The sequence below is a fragment of the Antedon mediterranea genome, chromosome 3 (assembly GCF_964355755.1).
Source record: "Antedon mediterranea chromosome 3, ecAntMedi1.1, whole genome shotgun sequence".
Classification (NCBI taxonomy): domain Eukaryota; kingdom Metazoa; phylum Echinodermata; class Crinoidea; order Comatulida; family Antedonidae; genus Antedon; species Antedon mediterranea.
Window position 1 is genome coordinate 4,671,470 of NC_092672.1, and position 19,921 is coordinate 4,691,390.

Below are 19,921 nucleotides of genomic sequence, written 5' to 3' on the forward strand. Positions count from 1 at the left end.
CGACTCTATCACTTGTTGTTGGAAGTTGTAAATAGTTTGTTATAAATTACACACAAGCAATTAAACAAATATTGTAGACGCAATTGATGCATAAGTACCAGTCTTTTGTAATATAGAATATCGATACGCATCGGATATTTTGATTATTAGAGACCCGGCGGCCGTACGCGATTAATTAATTAGAAAACGATACGGGTCGGGTATGACAACAAGAAAAAGCCACCTAACCGACGTCGGAACTTTATTCTTGATAAGCAGACCATTACACCACTGGAATTGGTAAAATCAATAAACACCGTACTTAAAGCTTGGTTTTCACTAGGACGCAGCGCAAGGACGTAAGCCGAAACACAAGCGAACTGATCAATCAAAAGCGATAGATTACTCGAACTGTCGCGTGTGATTGGTCAATTCGCTTAAGTCCTAGTGAGAATCAAGCCTTGGCGTAGTACGGCTGAACGGCAGTTCTCAATTATAAAATCTTGTTTTGCTTTTTAGTAAATGGGACATACTACGGTAAAGGGTTTGCAGATGTGTGGATAGATTCTATTCCGTTTTATAGAATGCCATTTTCTCTTGAATGCGACAGAGATACATCAGTGAGGCGTATATGCCCAGGTATTAAAGGAAGTAGGTTTAAATTATGTTGTTTTATAATTTAAAATGACTATAAGATCCATGCAATAAATATAAAAACAAATATATGTAGATAAAGACATGTTAATGAAAATGTTATATTATTATAGACATTCTATGTGGTCTATGTATAAATAATGGAAAGAATAAAAGACGCAACCACCAAAGAGAAAAACAAATCTATAAAAACAAACGTCAAAGTCGGACGTGCCATTGTGATTAATCAATATTGTAATTCAATTGGTAGCATGAGTCAATGAGGAATCAAGGGAGAATTTAACAAATAACTAAACTAATTTCTCCGTGGATTAAAGATGTATTGTCCCCCTGAAAAAAATCATTCTTACAATTTGTTTTTTGAATATGCCAATTTAATGTCACATAATAGTTATTCCATTTGACCAAAAATATTATTTACCTGAAAAACTGTAATTTAAAGCAACAAAATAGTAAAATTGACTGCCAGCCAATAGGTTTTTGGTTGAATGTAACCATATTTACGTTTGTCATTTTAAGTGAAAACATTTTTTTTCTAAGAAAGTGATTAACTTGATTAAAACTACAAAATAACCTATTCAAAGTGTGATTTAATTAATCTTTATTTTTCAGTTTTTGGGGGACAATACATCTTTAACATAATCATTTTAAATAGGCCTACCCGACGCCTGAAATCTAGCTAACATAAGATAAGATAACTTTTATTGATCCTCAAAAAGGAAATTCATTGCTCGTCAAAAAAAGAAAACACTATAAATACAAATATAGGATAGAACAACAATTCATAAAAAAACATTTAAAAAATTCAAAATAAGTTAAGTTATTACATAGGTTCACTATAATATCTCTATGGTTATTATCTTCTTGACTTCCTGTTGTACTGGATGATACCGGAGGGGATAAAGGATTTGGCATATCGATTTGTTTTCACACTGAGGAGTCTCAATCTACCACTTGGATTAAATTGGTCTATGATTACATAGTGAATTGTCGATTCGGTGTAAATGTGCCTCCAATCTAGCTAACATAGTGAATTGTCTATTCGGTGTAAATGTGCCTCCAATCTAGCTAACATAGTGAATTGTCTATTCGGTGTAAATGTGCCTCCAATCTAGCTAACATAGTGAATTGTCTATTCGGTGTAAATGTGCCTCCAATCTAGCTAACATAGTGAATTGTATATTCGGTGTAAATGTGCCTCCAATCTAGCTAACATAGTGAATTGTCTATTGGGTGTAAATGTGCCTCCAATCTAGCTAACATAGTGAATTGTCTATTCGGTGTAAATGTGCCTCCAATTCTATTCTTTAATCCATGCTCCAATCTAGCTAACATAGTGAATTGTCTATTCGGTGTAAATGTGCCTCCAATCTAGCTGACATAGTGAATTGTCTATTCGGTGTAAATGTGCCTCCAATCTAGCTAACATAGTGAATTGTCTATTCGGTGTAAATGTGCCTCCAATCTAGCTGACATAGTGAATTGTCTATTCGGTGTAAATGTGCCTCCAATCTAGCTAACATAGTGAATTGTCTATTCGGTGTAAATGTGCCTCCAATCTAGCTAACATAGTGAATTGTCTATTCGGTGTAAATGTGCCTCAAATGTAGCTAACATTGTGAATTGTTGTCTATTAGGTGTGAACGTTATGCGGATGAACTGTATGATAGCAAACATTATTGGATATTCGGTAAGATTTTACTTGTCTGATTAAATTTATTTTGTTTAACTATAATTATATCAAAAATCAACATTACTTTTGTTGGTAATCTTATATATATACCTGTAGCATGTATCAACTATAAAGCCGAAGTATAGTCATGTCCCGGAACTACTCTATTAGTCACCAGGGATAGACTTTCTTCATCATTGTTTCTATGAATGGATGACTTTTGGGAGCGGGAACGCTAGTAGACCAAACCCAGTACCGTTTTGATTCCGACCATTCGGGAAATTTCCTCTTGACGTATATATAAAAAATGTAACGGGAGACAATCCATAATGATATGGTGTACAGAATTTGTATAAAACAAATACCCGGCTGTTAAATAACGTAAACTAACGCATTAATATACTTTATTTTTCAGGGTCTGATGCACGGAAAAGTTACACTAACTAGTCGTGACTCTAAAATCAATATATGCGCTACTTTTGCAGTTGATGTTGTTCTGTAAACAACCAAATGCTTTTGGGATTTAAACAAGCATAAATATCAATGAAATAGTAAAGGCAAAAATGATGACAATAAATATCCATTAATGTGGAAAACATTTCTTGTGTTCAAAAGTGTGTGATCTTCATTTTCTTAACAGCAATGATGTCTGATATAAAAAAAAACTGCAGAAAATGTGTAAAAACCGAGATCCAGTTTGGATTAAGGACAACACAAGAAATTATCTCATGTATAACAATGGTTTTATTGTAACAAAACTGACCTAAATAATCAAAGCATATTAATAATAATAATTATTCTATATTAATATCAGTAATGTAAAGTAATACAAAATACTTATAATTTTCAAATATGCAGTAGCCTATCATGTAATTAAAAAAGTTATAAAATAATCGAAGCTTTATGTAATTTGACAGGAGGTAGATGTACATTTTCTTCTTCATTTATGGCAGTCAACTTTGATGGCATCGAGTACACTTTAAAGAAAAAATTGCAGCTGTTTATACACTTTCTCAATTTCCAAGCCTGGCAAATATTTTAGTAAAATTGTCAATGAGCCGTACAACGGGCGTAAAAAACCCTGATGAATGTGAACACAAGTTATGCAACATGGATAGATGCGTGAGTTGTACTCTTCTGTTTTAACTAGAAATGTAGAATTCTTGTTTTAATCTTCAGTCCACATGGCTACGTACTTCTTGTTTCAATCTTCAATCCGCATGGCTATGTACTTCTTGTTTTAATCTTCAATCCACATGGCTATATAATTCTTGTTTTAATCCACATGGCGATATACTTGTTTCAATTTTCAATCCACATGGCAATATACTTGTTTCAATTTTCAATCCACATGGCTATATAATTCTTGTTTTAATCTTCAATCCACATGGCTATATAATTCTTGTTTTAATCTTCAATCAACATGGCTATATAATTCTTGTTTCAATCCACATGGCGATATACTTGTTTCAATTTTCATTCCACATGGCGATATACTTGTTTCAATTTTCAATCCACATGGCAATATAATTGTTTCAATTTTCAATCCACATGGCAATATACTTGTTTCAATTTTCAATCCACATGGCGATATACTTGTTTTAATTTTCAATCCACATGGCTATATAATTCTTGTTTTAATCTTCAATCCATATGACTAATATGTTCTTTAGATAAGAGCAGTGTACAACTTGCGCCAACAACACCGTACATGAGTATAGTCAGTAAAAGTACAAAAACAACACCCAGTAACGAGAAATCCAGCCAATACAGAACCATAAAGAAAACTAGAAGGTAGATAATTGAACGGTAGCTAGCTAAAAATCGTAGACATATGCGAGGTTTGTTATCAGGGAGAAGTGTGTCATCGTGACTTGGAGATTGTTGATAAGGAGGTTGAAAATATTGATAGGCAAATGTGCTAATGAAACCATCCGTCAGGCATAAATCTTGGATTTCATTTCCCCACTGCAATAAAATAAAAAGATAAATTGAAATGGCTTAGTATAAACTTGCATAGCAACGTTGCTGCAATTACACACAGAAATATGTAGAATATTAATTCTATTTTATTAATAAATAGAGTTAAAAAAAAACTGTTGTATTAACCAAGAATCAATTGAAAAATAGGGTGCCAGGTCAGTTATCAGTTATTCTGGTTGAATTTGTTTTGACATAAATATGAATTCTTTTGAGTAATTTCTTACCACTGTGTTTAGCCATGTAGAGAGTTTATGAAGAAATCGAACAAGGCATTTGTTTTCGTAGGTTCTGATTGGTTGAAGATCTGGGTTTCCATTATAAGTGACATTAAACCGCCGTAAACCATTCACTATCTGGTTAAAAAAAAACTCAATTTATACTAAAATATATTAACAAGGCAACAAAAATGGGAGAGTCTCAGATGATGAAATTGACAAACCTTACCTGATACCTGCCAAGTGGGGTAAGTTCTCCACCTGACATGTCAGGGGCAGTCTGTTCACCACTCTTTGTAGGCGTGCCCCATGTCATTGATGTGTTGTGTGAAATGGTTTCCATCTAAAAAGGCAAAAAAGAACAAATTCTTTGTCTATGCATATTTATAACTCAAATAATTATGTCATCAGCCATATTCATTTGATGACATCATTGACAGAAAATGGACCATCCTTGTACAGTAATAAATAGGGAATAAACTGCAACTTGCAGCCTTCTGGGCTGAATTTCGCACAGGTGTGGACGACACATACCACAACTTTCTACTCCCCTTCATGTCGAGTGCTGCCACCAAATGGCACCTGTTCGTCTGTCCACAATGACAAGGGCTGAAACGACAGTACTCCGGGGTATCTTCCGGAAGATGGACTGGGTTCTTTAAAGTGCACACAAGCCAGATGTGTAGTCACTCGATCTCCAGTTTTAAGTCCTTATCTAAGAAGACTTGTTCTACCACCAGAGGAGTGACTCGAGGAGTGACTTGAACCTGTGCTGATTGTATAGCTATCGTTTGCGGCGCACCTGCCTTAACCGCTCGGCGACTCATATATAGACCACATGTATTAAAATCTGGCTTACCTGAAAAATCTTACCAAAGTATGACATGCTATACTCCAGGTAACCACTGGCCTTAGCTCTGTTAGCAGAATCCGCATCATCTATTCCCAGGCTGCTAAGCCAATCAAAGATACCCATTTTAGGCTTCTGACCTGCATTCTGAGGGTTGTTAAGTGTGCTTTTCACCTGAGAGATGTTCTTCAACAGCTGCTCCATCTGAAAAAATAAACGGGTTGCAGTTTAGTTTCATTTTCCAAAACAAAAACTAATTATTTTAGCCCATATTAAAGATATAGATAACGGCAGAAGTTTTTATCAATATAGCGATTTCTTGAAAATCGATAAGCATGGTTTATTAGTATATACTAATTTGTAAAAAAAAAAAAAAAAGGAAAATAACTGTTGAAGTTATCATAAATGATATTGCTATATATATATGATGTTCTTATATATTTATTCGTTTCTTAAAATTGTGTACACCAAAAAAAAAATGAATTTCCAATATGTTTTATTGGACCAAATAAGTGCTGTGAGAGCAGCGCATTATTATTTATTATCATGCAAAACACAGAGAGATACTTGTTAAGTTAAAAGACTTACCATTTGCTTACATTGAAATCCAAACATTGACCTGTACCTAAAGCTAGGCCCCTCTACCTCGGCCACACGTTGTAACACCGACGTAGAGGATGAGGTCGGTGATAAGGATATAAAGCTCCCGCTGGCCGTAAGTTGGGCATTTGACACCCGGTTGGTTGTCACACCGTGGTAATTTGTAACACTATGTTCAGCTGTGTGTGAAAAAAGTTTAGTAATTTGTTATTCTTGTGTCTTACAGTCCCAAAGGTTAGGATTTTAACTCACAACTCTTTCTAATTTTACACTACACATATTTAAAAAAAGTCTTAAGCAACTTCTTATTTTTGGTTGGATAGGAGAGACAGGTGCATTTTTTACTCAAGCTCTTGTGAAATCTGTTCCGGCAAGCTCTCATAAGCTTCAAAGTGCTGGAGAATGAAGCAGTGTAAATGGTTCCTCTGCTTTTTCTTCATTCTTTGGATATTTGTTACAGTAGGTCATTTTTGTGTGTAAAGCACAAACATTGTACGAGACTAAAATTATTATTATTATCCTATGTATCCTTACCATCATCTATTACTTCATGTAAATCACCTTGTCCGAATACTTTTCCAACACGAAACAACATTTGTGCATTCTTTAGAGCGGCTAGGTCATGTCGAAGAGCTCGTTGAATGTATTCTTGAAACAAGATTGTGTAGAAATGCAGATTCTCACCAACAAACTTTTTGCTGTAACAACAATTTAATTTGTTTGTTAAAATACATGAGTGTTGAAGGGGATGATGGGTAATTTGTTGTTAATACATGAGTGTTGAAGGAGATGATGGGTAATTTGTTTGTTAATATATGAGTGTTGAAGGGGATGATGGGTAATTTGTTTAATACATGAGTGTTGAAGGGGATGATGGGTAATTTGTTTGTTAATATATGAGTGTTGAAGGGGATGATGGGTAATTTGTTTAATACATGAGTTTTGAAGGGGATGATGGGTAATTTGTTTGTTAATACATGAGTTTTGAAGGGGATGATGGGTAATTTGTTTGTTAATATATGAGTGTTGAAGGGGATGATGGGCAATTTGTTTAATACATGAGTTTAGAAGGGGATGATGGGTAATTTGTTTGCTAATACTCAAGTGTTGAAGGGACTGATGGGTAATCTGTTTGGTTTGCAAAGTTTTAAAGTGCTGGTGGGTAATTGCATTCCTGTGAGTGCTGTTTTCCTACAAGAGGAATACACTGAATAAACTTTCAAGAATTCACATTTTTCCGTAATAAAATTTATAGAATTTATGAAAGTGGTATTTAAGTGTTATGGTTACCTCTTTATTTATTTATTGACACGCCAAATATAGTAGGTCATCAATTTTTAGATTAGTGTGTGTTTATATTATAGTAAAATTCAAATTTTCATGTCAATAATTACCTTGCAGTTGACATAGGCTGGTCTTTATCATCGTTGATGTTCTGCGGATCCATGTAACGCCATGGCTGAATAAAGCTTAACCATGTCTCCAACATCTATGTCAAAATATTTAAATATTGTCAAACTAGTCTGATAGTGCTGTCTACACTATCAGACTAGTTTGACAAAAAAAGTTTGATGTGTTCAAATACGGTAGTGATATGCCTAAATACGGTAGTGATATGCCTAAATACGGTAGTGATATGCCCAAATACGGTAGTGATATGCCCAAATACGGTAGTGATATGCCCAAATACGGTAGTGATATGCCCAAATACGGTAGTGATATGCCCAAATACGGTAGTGATATGCCCAAATACGGTAGTGATATGCCTAAATAAGTGAATGTTTTGAGGTTTTTTATTTATGTATATTTTCTTAATTCATTGTACGATAGTTAATTTTAATAGGATGTTTCTATTTTTATAGCAATTTTAACTAGTTTTTATATATTTGTAATGCAATTCATTTCAGTCCTGTGACTGTCGTTTTGTAATATATTTTTAATATACTGAATAAATAAATAAATAAATAAAAAAAAAATATGGTAGTGATAAGACATCAGTATCTCCATATATAGGCACATCACATTTTATTGTCACGTAAAGTTTGATAGTGTTGACAGTGCTTTAGGAAGAGAAGAATGCACTTTTATAATCAATGCTACAAATTGGATAATGTTTTCCTTATACTCTATAAACTTACCAATCTAAATGAAGAATCTAAAGGCCATCTGTCAAATCCATGACGAAAGAAAGCATATAGTTTATTCTGGACCATCGGAATAATACATCTAGGCACAAAAAAGGTTAATACAGTATGATGTTAGAAAGGTAATAATAATAATAATTGTCTTTTGTATAGCGCCTAAACAAAATAAATTTTCTCTAAAGCGCTACGACCACAAGGCTGGAGGTAGCTAGAAATTATGTCATTTCATATGCGAAAGAGAAGCGTTTTTAGCAACTGTTTGAAGATGTCAATTGAGTTTGAATTCTTGATTGATTGTGGAAGAGCATTCCATAAGAATGGAGCTGTGCAAGAGAATGACCAATCAGCAAATGTATGTCTGCATGTTGGTTGGAATAGTAATGGTAAAAATTGATAGCAAAATGTTGGATTATACACTTGAAAGCAAAGTATGATGAAAGTCCTTTCTTACATGGATAACCTAAAAATACTCAGAAAACATATTTACATTTTCCATAACATTTATTAACTAAATGCATAAAAATGAATATATACCTTTTAAGGTCTTCTAAAGGCTCATCAACCTGGTGGTACAGCGAAGGGTGAATTTCTTTTGCACTATTAGCAAAGAAATGTAGGTGTTTCACCAGCATTCTAACTAGGCGTACAAGATCTTGGCTTGGCAAAACATTGGCCTAGAACAAAGGCAAAATATTAACAATAAATAACATTCTATTATGATCAAATAGTGCAGTGTGATTTGACTAAAGCTTATTTAATTAATTTTGGATGGTGACAATTTAAATAATTAAAAAAAATTGTGCTTGAATTTGATTTGGGTTCATGGAAATATTGTATAAGTTTATTCAACTGCAACTCATTCAACTGTAAGACTTATTCAACTGCAAGTCTTCTTCAACTGCAAGACCTATTCAACTCTTTTTCAACTACTAACTTATTCAACTGCAATTCTTTTTCAACTGCAAGACTTATTCAACTACAACACATATTCAACTGCAAGACCTATTCAACTACAAGACCTATTTAACTGGAAGACCTTTTCAACTGGAAGACCTATTCAACGGCAAGACATATTCAACGGCAAGACATATTCAACTGCAAGACTTATTCAACTGCAAGACCTATTCACCTGCAATACTTATTCAACTGCAAGACTTATTCAACTGCAAGACCTTTTCACCTACAAGACTTATTTAACTGCTGCACATATTCAATTGCAAAACTTATTCAACTTCAAGTCTTTTTCAACTGCAAGATTTATTCAACTGCAAGACCTATTCACCTGCAATACTTATTCAACTGCAAGACTGATTCAACTGAGATTTTTTTATATGACAGGTTTGGTAACTTTTTAGAATTGATACTTACCCTTACTTGTTGTGAAAATGATTTCTGATCATAGTAAAGCGAGTTTTGATTGAGCCAGAACTCCACAAGCACCTGTATCAATATCTCTGACCTCCAATTCTCTTGACCGATTGACTCTAAGTGAGAGTCCCCATGACCCATTGATGTTGACCGTTGAAGAGAATTAATGTTACGTAGGAGACTCACTTGTGGCTGTTGTCCACCAGATTGTCTGAAATAAATTGTTTGTTATGTCAATATTTTATTGTATGTTTGTTAAATTGCCCCATTGATGTTAAAAATTAGACATTTTCAGCAATTTTTTTCGGATCTAGATCTCTACACACGTCTACACTATAAAACTAGTTTGGCAATAAAAGTGTGATGTGCCTAAATGATATGGTAGTGATATGGCCCAATATAGTAGTGATATGACATCATCATGTCCATATACTGTATGGGCACATCACATTGTTTTTGCCACATAACGTTTGATAGTGTAGACAGGGCTTTAGAGTTCTATTATCAAGACATTCTTACACACAATTATATGACACATACAGTATATGACACATAGTTGTAATGCTGTAGGATTTTTAATTCAAGAAAGGGAACTGACTACTACAGATGAAGATGAAATATTCGAAAAAAATTGAGGAAGCAAAACTAAATAACGTTTGTAGGGTTTTCTTAAGCGTGGTTCCCACTAGGACGCAACGCAACGACATATCGACGCAAAGTGTTGTATTGCATAATCACATGTGGGAACCGATGACGCAACAATGCTGCAAACATAGCAGGTTTGATTTCACGCAGGCGGGGGAAAACACAATTATGGGAAGGGCATTTTGTTACGTTGCGTAGGTTGTGTCGCTAGTGGGAACCAAGCATTCCTATGTTAAAGCATGCATGGCACCTTCTATATTTGCAGGGTAGAATGTTCTAGATATAAGAACTAGATTCAGTTTAGCTCATTAAAGTGCTCAAAAGCATGATCAGAGAGCTAAGTATACTTTAACTATATAGAATAATAGTTGGAAATTTATAGGCTGCACAGTGGTGTGTGTGTGTTGTCATATAATTAGAGTTTGTGTGTAAAAGCAAGGGCAGTCATTCTCAAAACCCGACACTTGATCTGACCTAAAACTGCTCAATATTGCCGAAATCTGTTTTTTATAATAAATAATTTGTGGGAACCTTAACAAATTCCACGTTCCAGTTTTCAAAAAATAAGCAGAGTAGACTGTAGACAGAAATATAATGTATATTGTTTACATTATGTATCTGGGGAATAATTTACATTTGAACACTAGGACAGTACCTACAATGTTGTTGATGTTACTATACAATATGATGAAATGAATAGTGCATCATCATCAGTAAATACAAGGAAACAAAATGATTTAACTGTACTAGTGAGTGAGGGTGCATACTGTACTACCAGAGATGAAATAGTGCTGACGTTAAGGAATATTAGGAGGAATATAAATAACTGTACCCAACAAAGCTAACACTTTAAAGCTCTGTCAAACTAGTTTTACAAAAAAAGTGTGATGTGCCCAAATATGGTAGTGATGCTCAAATATGGTAGTGATATGATATCATCATGTCCATTGGAGCATCACATTTTTTTGTCACATACAATTTGATAGTGTAAACAGGGCTTTAAGTTTGGTGTGTGCAATGTAGTCATTAGTTATTCAGTGATTGATTTTAAATTATTATCAAGTTTAATATATAATCCAATACTAAAATCAAAATGCTCCTTTTCTAGTTTTAAGCACTAATGTGCAGGCAACATTTCCAAAAAAAATGAAAAAAGGTAACCATAGGTTTAAACATCTAACTAGATAAGATATCTCAACAACCTTAGTTTTTTTATTTCTATATAATGTAAAAAAAATAAAATGTAGGCCTATTTTAAATTATGAAATAATAATTATTTATAATAATCTAAAGTTAAAAAAAAATATGAATGTAATGATAAAACAAATGACATTCATGTTAAAGAAAACATTTAATGGCTTTCAATCCAATAGGGAGATAGCTTATTATAAGATTGATAATAAGTTAATTTTAATTACTGTAATTGAAGAAAAACAAGAAAAAAAAAAATAATTGTTTGAGAAGCAGCAATATTTGTAGATCTATATTATTATATAATCATTTTTTTTTTGCCGTTATGGAAATTACCTAGTTTCTAAAGTTTGCCATATTCAAATAGATTGCAGTTAGGGGAAAATGGCAAAATCAGTTACAAGAGTTGTAAAACAATATAAATTATCTGATAAAACTCCTAGAAAGTAGGAAGTCTTTTGCGATTTTTCCCCTCACTGATTATAATAATAATTAAATAAACCAAAATGCCTGTAGAATATATAAATTATGAATATTTATAAAATGCTTGTTATAATATTAAAAACATGCAATTAAGGTCAACCAAAGGTTAAATTCAAACAGTGCAAATGTCACCGTTTAGTGTCAACAAAAATAAATTATTTAGATAATTCACAAATACTCAAGTCAAAAGAGGTCGAATACTACTTAAGTGCAAAAGTACTTTTATGTGAAATGTAAATACAGTAAAAACAAGAATTAAATTATTTCAATTTTGATACTTGTGTCATCACTATTTTATTGATTAAAATGTTTAAAGATGTATTGTCCCCTTATATTTTTTAAAATTTTGTTGTTGAATACAGTATGCTATTTTAATGTCACATAATAGTTATTCACTTTGACCAATGGCTTTTTTGATTGAATTTAACCGTTTATTTTGTCATTGTATAGGAGAAAACATTAATTTTTTTCGCTTTTTTCTACAAAAGTGATTAACCACAAAATAACCTATTTAAATTCTGATTTTATTTATCTTCATGTTTTTGGGGTACAATATACCTTTAATACAAAACATTGATATTTATTTTTGACTTGAATATTTGATTTTTATCACAGACAATACTATTAAACATGCAGATCCCACAGTGTAATGTGAGACTTACAAGTAAGACCACAGAACTCCACCAGGTCTAGAAAACAGATAAAAGACAAGAAATTAAATATAATTATCAACTACAAATAAATAAATGTATTCAACGGATAAAGTTATGGCACAGTCATCCATCCTTGTAATTAAAATGCTTCTACATGCATGGTCCGAAGCCATTTCACCCCTATAAAACGCAACAACTTGTAATATAGGTTTGTATACTGTGAAATCACGGGAGAAAAACACAACAGGCATTTTTTTTTTCCGAGACGCCCCGGTATTTAACTGTAATCACAACGCAACTATGCTTTCTCCCAAGATTCCTCACGGTTCATGGAAAACGTGTAATAAATCGGGAGATCAAACCTGGTTACAAGTTGTAACAATTTATGAAGATGTGAAAAGTGTACAGTGTTAGAATTTTTTTCCCTGGGGTAAAAACTAAGCTTAGACCCTCTACCATTTATAGTACAGATAATATTATCTGTGTCAGAGGGTACTGCAGTCACAATATTTTAAAAGGGGTGTAAAAAATTACCTTGTTTGGCATGCATTTCCGCCTTGGTTGTACCCACTGGGCGATGTTCCTGTGTATGGCATGAGGGGTACTCTGTTCCCACTGATAGGTAAAAAGCAATTTAAGTAATCCTCTACCAAATTGGTGTACAAAGAGTTTTCTATTGTACAAGCATTTTGTACAGGCTAAAAAATAAGGTTAATTCAGCAATTAGTACAAAAACAGAGGAAGGGGTAATGGAGTGTCAAGTATTGAATTTTAGGTAGTGGCTCTGTAGTTAGCATACATTCTTATATTTCCTGGGCTAGGTAGAGATTTAAAAAACTACTATAGTAGAATCATATTTGGGGCCTAACATAGTCTCCCCTGAGTAGGGCGTGGCTAAAGGAGAGGGCGTGGCTTTGCTATATCCGCTGTTTGTACTCAAATATCACACTTGGTTATAAATAACACAATCTACAGAGATGATTACCGACGAGTAATTTGACGAGCATACATGATTCTCAATGTCAATAAATAATTGAAATGTAATTATAAAAACAAATAATTTGTTGTTACCTGAACCGATGGTAAAGAGACGAGAAAATGTGCAAAGTGAAACATATAGAAATCAAACGCGGCTAGAAATAATAATGTATTAAGGAATATAAACAATAATATTTATAGTAATAGTATAGTATAATGTACAGTACTATTTAAAAATGTGCTTAAAGGCCAGGTGCGGGCAAAAAATGTCTATTGATCATACAGTCCAATAATTATTGATCTATAGTTTCCCCTATGTTTCATAATTTTTGGGATTTTATTTGTGTTTTTACACAAGCTTGTTGAAAATAAGCACTTTCTTATCAGTGGGGGGATAGTTCAAATTACACAGTAAAATCTCTATTCTTTTGTACACAAATTTTGTAAATAGAGAGGAATTTTAAAAAGCTATGAAAACTAAACAGTGTGGTAAAAAATGTTATCAGATGACTAAATATAGCTAATATAACTTGAATATTACATTTATGGTATTTTTATTCAACTTCAGATTTTTATTTTCATGCTATAGCAAAAATTATCCACCGCATATCCACCATCTTTTTTCACCTTCTAGGGAGTCACCAGAAATGTTATTACATTAGGTTAACCACCTAACTACTGAAAAAAAGTCTTCCTGGTTTTTATGGAAGAATTTTGCCAAATTTTGTATTTGACGATATTAAGGGAAATTCATGTTTTTTCGTCTTGATTTCTGTTACAAATATTTGATTTATGTACAATTGACCACAATTTTTATTAAAATTTCATGCCTGTACCTGAGCTTTAAAAGAAAAAATATCAATTCATTAAGTATACATAACCACAGCAAAAAAGTGATAAACTGGTAGTTTAAGGATACAGAGTTGTAAACAGTTTGGAGCCATGTATGAGAGTTTATTGTGATAGAACTGTGGCACAGCAGATCCTTGTTTAAATGCATCTCTTGTGGGAGCCTACAAAATAAAATAACAACCACTGTAAAATACTCTTTCCTAGATAGATATACATAATTATATACTGTAGTATTACTGTACGTGGGCCAGGCAAAAAACAAGCATATCAATCACAAATAGACCATTATACTGTACTACTTATTGTGTTTTTCTCTGTGTTTATTCACCCAAGAACACATGGCAATGTTTCACTGGATAACAGGTTATCATTCTGTTAAAACTACTGTACTTAAAATATTGAGATTTATCTATGTGGAGTTACAAAAAGAATGTGTTTATTTATGTTATGTTACGTATACAGGTAATACAACATCCACCCCTTCAAACAATATACTATTTTTCAAAAATAAAATTACAAATTTAAATATAAAACTTACTGGTAGCAAGTCTACTGGAAACTCAAATTTCACTGTCGGATCCGCTTGAAATTTGTAGATGAGATCAAAAAGTGAACCGGTAGGTGAAAGAAAGTCACGTACGATCTTGAAATCACTCTGCATGCTCTCCTTGGTTGTTCTCAGACGCACATCATGCCATGGGTTCTGTCTGGTGTCCTCCATCAGGTTCAGACCCCATCCTGTAGGCTTATTGTGACTGAAGATGTCTTGTAATAGCCTAGGAAAAATGGGCTTAAGTTCCTGAAAAAAAAATGAAACAAGAAGAGTTTATAAACAAGCTGTGTAAAGGTTATTATAGCAGCTAATTCTTATTTGGTACTACTACCCAAACAATTATATTAGATAACATTTTCTAATGGGCTAGTACTGTACATTGTGTACTCTTACAGATATATTAGGTCCTAAAGCACACTATAGCTATTGGCTGAGCCAACTGACATGAATTACACTTTGCTCACAGTGTGCGCCGAACGTGAGCTAATAGCTCACTAAAAAATTCCAATACATGTACATTCTAATTTAATAATAAGTCAGTGAGTGCCCTACCCTAGTGTAGTAAGTAAGTAATTATCCATTATATTATAAACTTCAGGAAAAAAACAATACAGTAATAAAATACACAATATATATAATTATAATTTAGGTTAATTTCAACACTTTAAGTAATTTGCAAGTGTTGCAGCTTTAATTTGCGGCAGACCTTATAATTGTAGTGGACGAAAAGCTGTTGCAATTCCTCACATCTTCGCCGTACTCCCAATGATGGTAGTTTACTAACTCTTTCCTACAAAACGGAAGAAAAAAAAATTAATACAAATCATCAAAAGTAATAATTAATTAATAATGCACTTGACCCCCTCAATAATTAATAATGACTAATGTAATTATGGACTAGTCCTAGACTAGCCTAGGCCCTACTATTAATTATTATTTAATTTTAGTTAACTATAAAACACAGCTACTAGGCTAGGCCTAGTAGGCTAGGCTGATCTCAGCTACGATTAATATAATTAAATACTGGTAAATTATTGAAATTAAAACGTTTTAAATTAAACATTAAGTGAATGAAAATGAATACGATTGGCTAGGCCTAGGTAGGTAGGCCCACGTTCTCTACCGCGTGACGGCAATGAATTAACTTTGCCTGTCGACAGCGTCATGATGAAAACATGATGAGGCCTGGAAATTTTAAAGGTTTTTAATAACATTATAAATGTACAGGAAAAACCTAATAACGTTCATTATACTTATTTAGAAAATATAAAAAAACTTTAGAAACGTTTTCCTACCAAAATAGGAGAAAAACGATCTCGATTTTGCTGCGAGCTCATGGAAGCAGACATTTTGAAAACACTTTTCCCAAGCTACGAATAGAGGGCGGCAATCAATTTTTCTATCACACATTTTCGTACACATACGACGACGCGTCATTAGGAACCACTGTATTTGCGTCGACTTTCTTATACATGAAAGGCAGGGGGAAGGTGCGTGGTGGGTATTATCATTTTGTGTGCTACCAAATTTAAAACCTGTAATATTAGCACATCATAACTGCACTTTTTCAGCCTTTTCCTTCATGCTGAAGTTTTCACCTTTTATTGAATATGATGTTATCGTTAAGAAGAGGGGCTTTTTAAGCACTGAGTGCTTCGCCTCGATCCCGTAGACGAAAGTGTACGAGAAACAAGTAAACAAGTAATGGCCCCTAGACTATAGATAGCTACTTATTAAATTATCTTTTGAAGGCCAACTACATACATTATTCCCAAAAAAAATGTTTTTGCGCGCGTGCATAAAAAATAAGAATTGGATGATGATGAGGGATGCCCTGTCCATGACCTTGGCTCGGAGACTTTCCGTGTGTGATTAAACAATGTTGTTATGCTCTGATTCCAGAGAGCTCCCCTTAAATACAATTAACTAGCCAATCATTTCACTTAAAATTATCTAAACTTATGCTGCTGCTACTACTGGGAAACACTTAATCGCGCGGGAAATGTCACACACGCTAGATAATAATTTCACTAGAGTGACAAGGACAAAGTGCCCATAAATTTCGTTTGCTATCATTATTTTAAACGTGTTGTGATACCTTGTAAATAAATAGAGGTCTATTAAAGCAACGGTCAAGAACGACAACCTTTTCCAGACGATGGTCATTGTAAGGTGAGGGTCAATTGCAAGGCTCTTCGTCACATTTTCTAAATATTTGACCACTAATAATCGGGTCATTTTCACATTTGTGACATTCTACATTTTGTACAGCAAACATATTATCAGGTCTACACTACATTTTAAATTAGAATTCGATTAATAAAATTAATAACGCCACCCCAATGCATGTTGTTCTCTCAGAAGTTGAATCTAAATTGTACAAATCAAATAAGACAAAAAAATAAATACCCTTCTTCTGCGAACAAATTTAATGGACATAGAGGGTGAGGCCTATATTTTCTGAATGGACTGGTTTGTAATTTCTTAATGTTCTGTTGTTGTATGGTTATAGGTTATAGAAAAGGTTGATTCGTCGATTTTTACTTGCATATTTTATATTCTTAATGGTTCCGAGAGAAACCAGAATTCGTCAACTAACAAATGTGATGTACCCTTTTGATCCATTGTACAGGACCTATGGCCTCTTCCTTTGTAACCTCAACAGCTAGAGATTGTTATTTTAGATTGTTATGTCCGTCCCGGCGTGTCATAATGTGAACAATACATCCGAGGGGTTCTCCAAAACGGCCTTTAGAAAGAATACAATGTTTGTTTGTTTTTGTTTTTTAAATTTAAAGAGATCTTTTTTTGGTTAGTGGAGGTCGTCGTTTATATAAAAAAAAGTTCAGATTATGGGTTATGTGTACTTACGGCGCTCTAAGTGCCAATGCCATCGATATACAGAATGTTATGAAAAATCACTTGTTGAAACTTGTGCATCTATAAAAAAATAAATATCTGCAAGTACAAATAGGTATGATTGATGCGCTGCCTGCCTGCAAATGGTGTACATTACATCGCTGCAAGTTCGCCCATCGGTCACATAGTCTGTACCCTACATCAAGATCCATAATATTTCAACTGAATGTATTCTATAATTTGATTTATGTTGATAAAAACTTAGTAAAATCGGATCGTATGCTGATCTGTTAACCCTGCTGCCAAAGCGAAAATGGCCCCTCTTTTCGGCAGACAAGAAATAATTGTTTACGGTTTTGTTGTGCGATTTCTTGCATCCTGTTTACACAATTAAATTATGACTAAATAAATGTATCTGTATTTGATCAAATCTATTTGCAATTCAATTGAGATTTTAACATAAAGCAAAACAATGTGGTCCTGTGTGTGGAAGCACCCTGGATTCTCGTTTAAGTTGCCACCTACACCTCTTTTAATCTGAATAACTAGTACACCTTTCCCCAGGCTCTGACACATCAACTTCATAAAGTATCATTAGGGGGAAAAAAGAATCAAGGGAAGATCAAACGGAATCTTTACGCTGGTTTTTATTCAGAATCGTACGTACGTACTTTTCCAAACGTGAAACCGCACAGCTCACTGTGACTTCCATATGTTTTTACATGCAGGCTAGGGTTCACGAAGATACACAACAAGCACAAACTTTCTTACTATTTATAAAGTACTTTAGGAAAGGTGCACATAAATAAAAGATGTATTAAAAAAGGTACCCACCTAAATTAATACATTAAGGAGATTTTAATTCGCTTACTGGAGAGAGATCCTGAGTTTAATTGCATAGATAACGAGCGATTGTATTTTGTAGCAAATCATCTTCTTCGGCGACGTTTTTTTATGAGTTCAGACAGCGGGCACCTAGCCACCTCAACGTGCAAACTTCGCATCTGGCAAGGGTTATTTGAACCAATTGTTCCCATGAGAAGTAGTTTCTCTTTTGAAGCGATAAATCTTCGTTTCGCTAGTATGAAAAAAAAAGATATGGAGAGAAATAAACAACCTTGGCATGAAGGAATGTATAAAGGACATCACCCCCATGACAAATGATCAGGTTTCTTTTACATTGTACAATACATTTAATTTTGTTCGGTGCAATTAGATTAAAGCAGAACAATAAAGTAATCTATTAGGTAAGTCTGTCGGACCTTGAAATGATGTCAAGATCAAACTACCTTTTAAAGCGAAGGTTTGAAACCGAGGTAGAAGAAAGGGATGTGATCCAACAAGAAGTATACCCTGACATTTAGCTATCTTCACCTAAGTGCCACCCCCCAGTCATCCACCCTCAGTCTCGATCAACTTGTGGTCGACACTGTTGCCGCTTCGAAGAGATGAAAAAAAAAGGATCCGAAGATCCAACATTATTGTCAATAAGAACCCTTAACTGAGTCCTGTCCGAGTCTACGTCACCATAGCCCTCAACCACCCTCGGTACGTCTTGGTATCTAGTTGTGTTCGACACCGTTGCCGCTCCGAAAGGATGAAAAGGAGATGCAAAACCAAGTTGTCAAGAAAGACACTCTTCTAACTGATAGTCAAATGACTTCTGCCTCACGTCCTCCTCCTTTCTGCATACAAAACCCTTATCTTTATACTAGATCCACGTAGGCCTAATACGTAAACAACATTGTAACACGTTCCAATTTCTTACAAAAAGATCACTCATCATTGTTTTCTAAATATCATTGACAACACTATTTTATATCAAGATTTTACACCAAAAAAAATACGGACATGTGAACTTCAATTGAATGAAGAGAATGAACAAATGCAAGCATTGCGTAATAGATAGGATTGGTCATAGGCCTACTAACTAATTAATGATGTCGTCATCAGTCGGGTGTAGAATACTAAACGTGCATTTTAAGATAATATGGATTTCTTTCAAAAGCTCTGTCTGCACTATCAAACTTTATGTGACAAAACTGTGATGTGCCCAAATACGGAGTGATATGCTTAAATATTGTAGTGATATGACATCATCATGTCCATGCGCACATAACATTTTTTGTGTGTAGATAATGTAGACGGAGCGTTAGATGTTCTGTTTTCTTTATAGGCCCAAAAATGTTAACTTCTTGTAGAAATTTTCTAAACTTCTAAAAGGTCACATTACGTAACAACA

At 33.8% G+C, this 19,921-nt stretch overlaps 1 protein-coding gene and 1 long non-coding RNA gene across 3 annotated transcripts; one reads left to right on the top strand and one right to left on the bottom strand.

Annotated features, from left to right (window-relative positions):
* The first annotated feature begins 400 nt into the window (after window positions 1–400).
* LOC140044615 (uncharacterized) lies at window positions 401–2,809 on the top strand. The gene is made up of 3 exons (XR_011844474.1): window positions 401–630; window positions 2,271–2,323; window positions 2,721–2,809. It is a non-coding gene; the product is annotated as an uncharacterized lncRNA (long non-coding RNA).
* Window positions 2,098–16,165, bottom strand: LOC140044614 (sphingomyelin phosphodiesterase 4-like). 2 transcript variants are annotated; one of them, XM_072089199.1, is made up of 17 exons: window positions 16,116–16,165; window positions 15,527–15,610; window positions 14,806–15,066; window positions 14,335–14,428; window positions 13,509–13,570; window positions 12,972–13,135; window positions 12,447–12,473; window positions 9,466–9,676; window positions 8,632–8,771; window positions 8,092–8,179; window positions 7,348–7,442; window positions 6,488–6,651; window positions 5,942–6,132; window positions 5,363–5,557; window positions 4,733–4,846; window positions 4,513–4,641; window positions 2,098–4,273 (listed from the first exon to the last, which is right to left on the bottom strand). In XM_072089199.1, exons 1-17 carry the CDS (start codon window positions 16,155–16,157, stop codon window positions 3,950–3,952), a joined length of 2,385 nt encoding a protein of 794 aa, XP_071945300.1. In that variant the 5' UTR covers window positions 16,158–16,165; the 3' UTR covers window positions 2,098–3,949. The 2 variants fall into 2 exon arrangements, with proteins under 2 accessions (XP_071945300.1, XP_071945301.1); XM_072089200.1 differs by lacking the exon at window positions 12,447–12,473.
* Window positions 16,166–19,921: the final 3,756 nt, after the last annotated feature.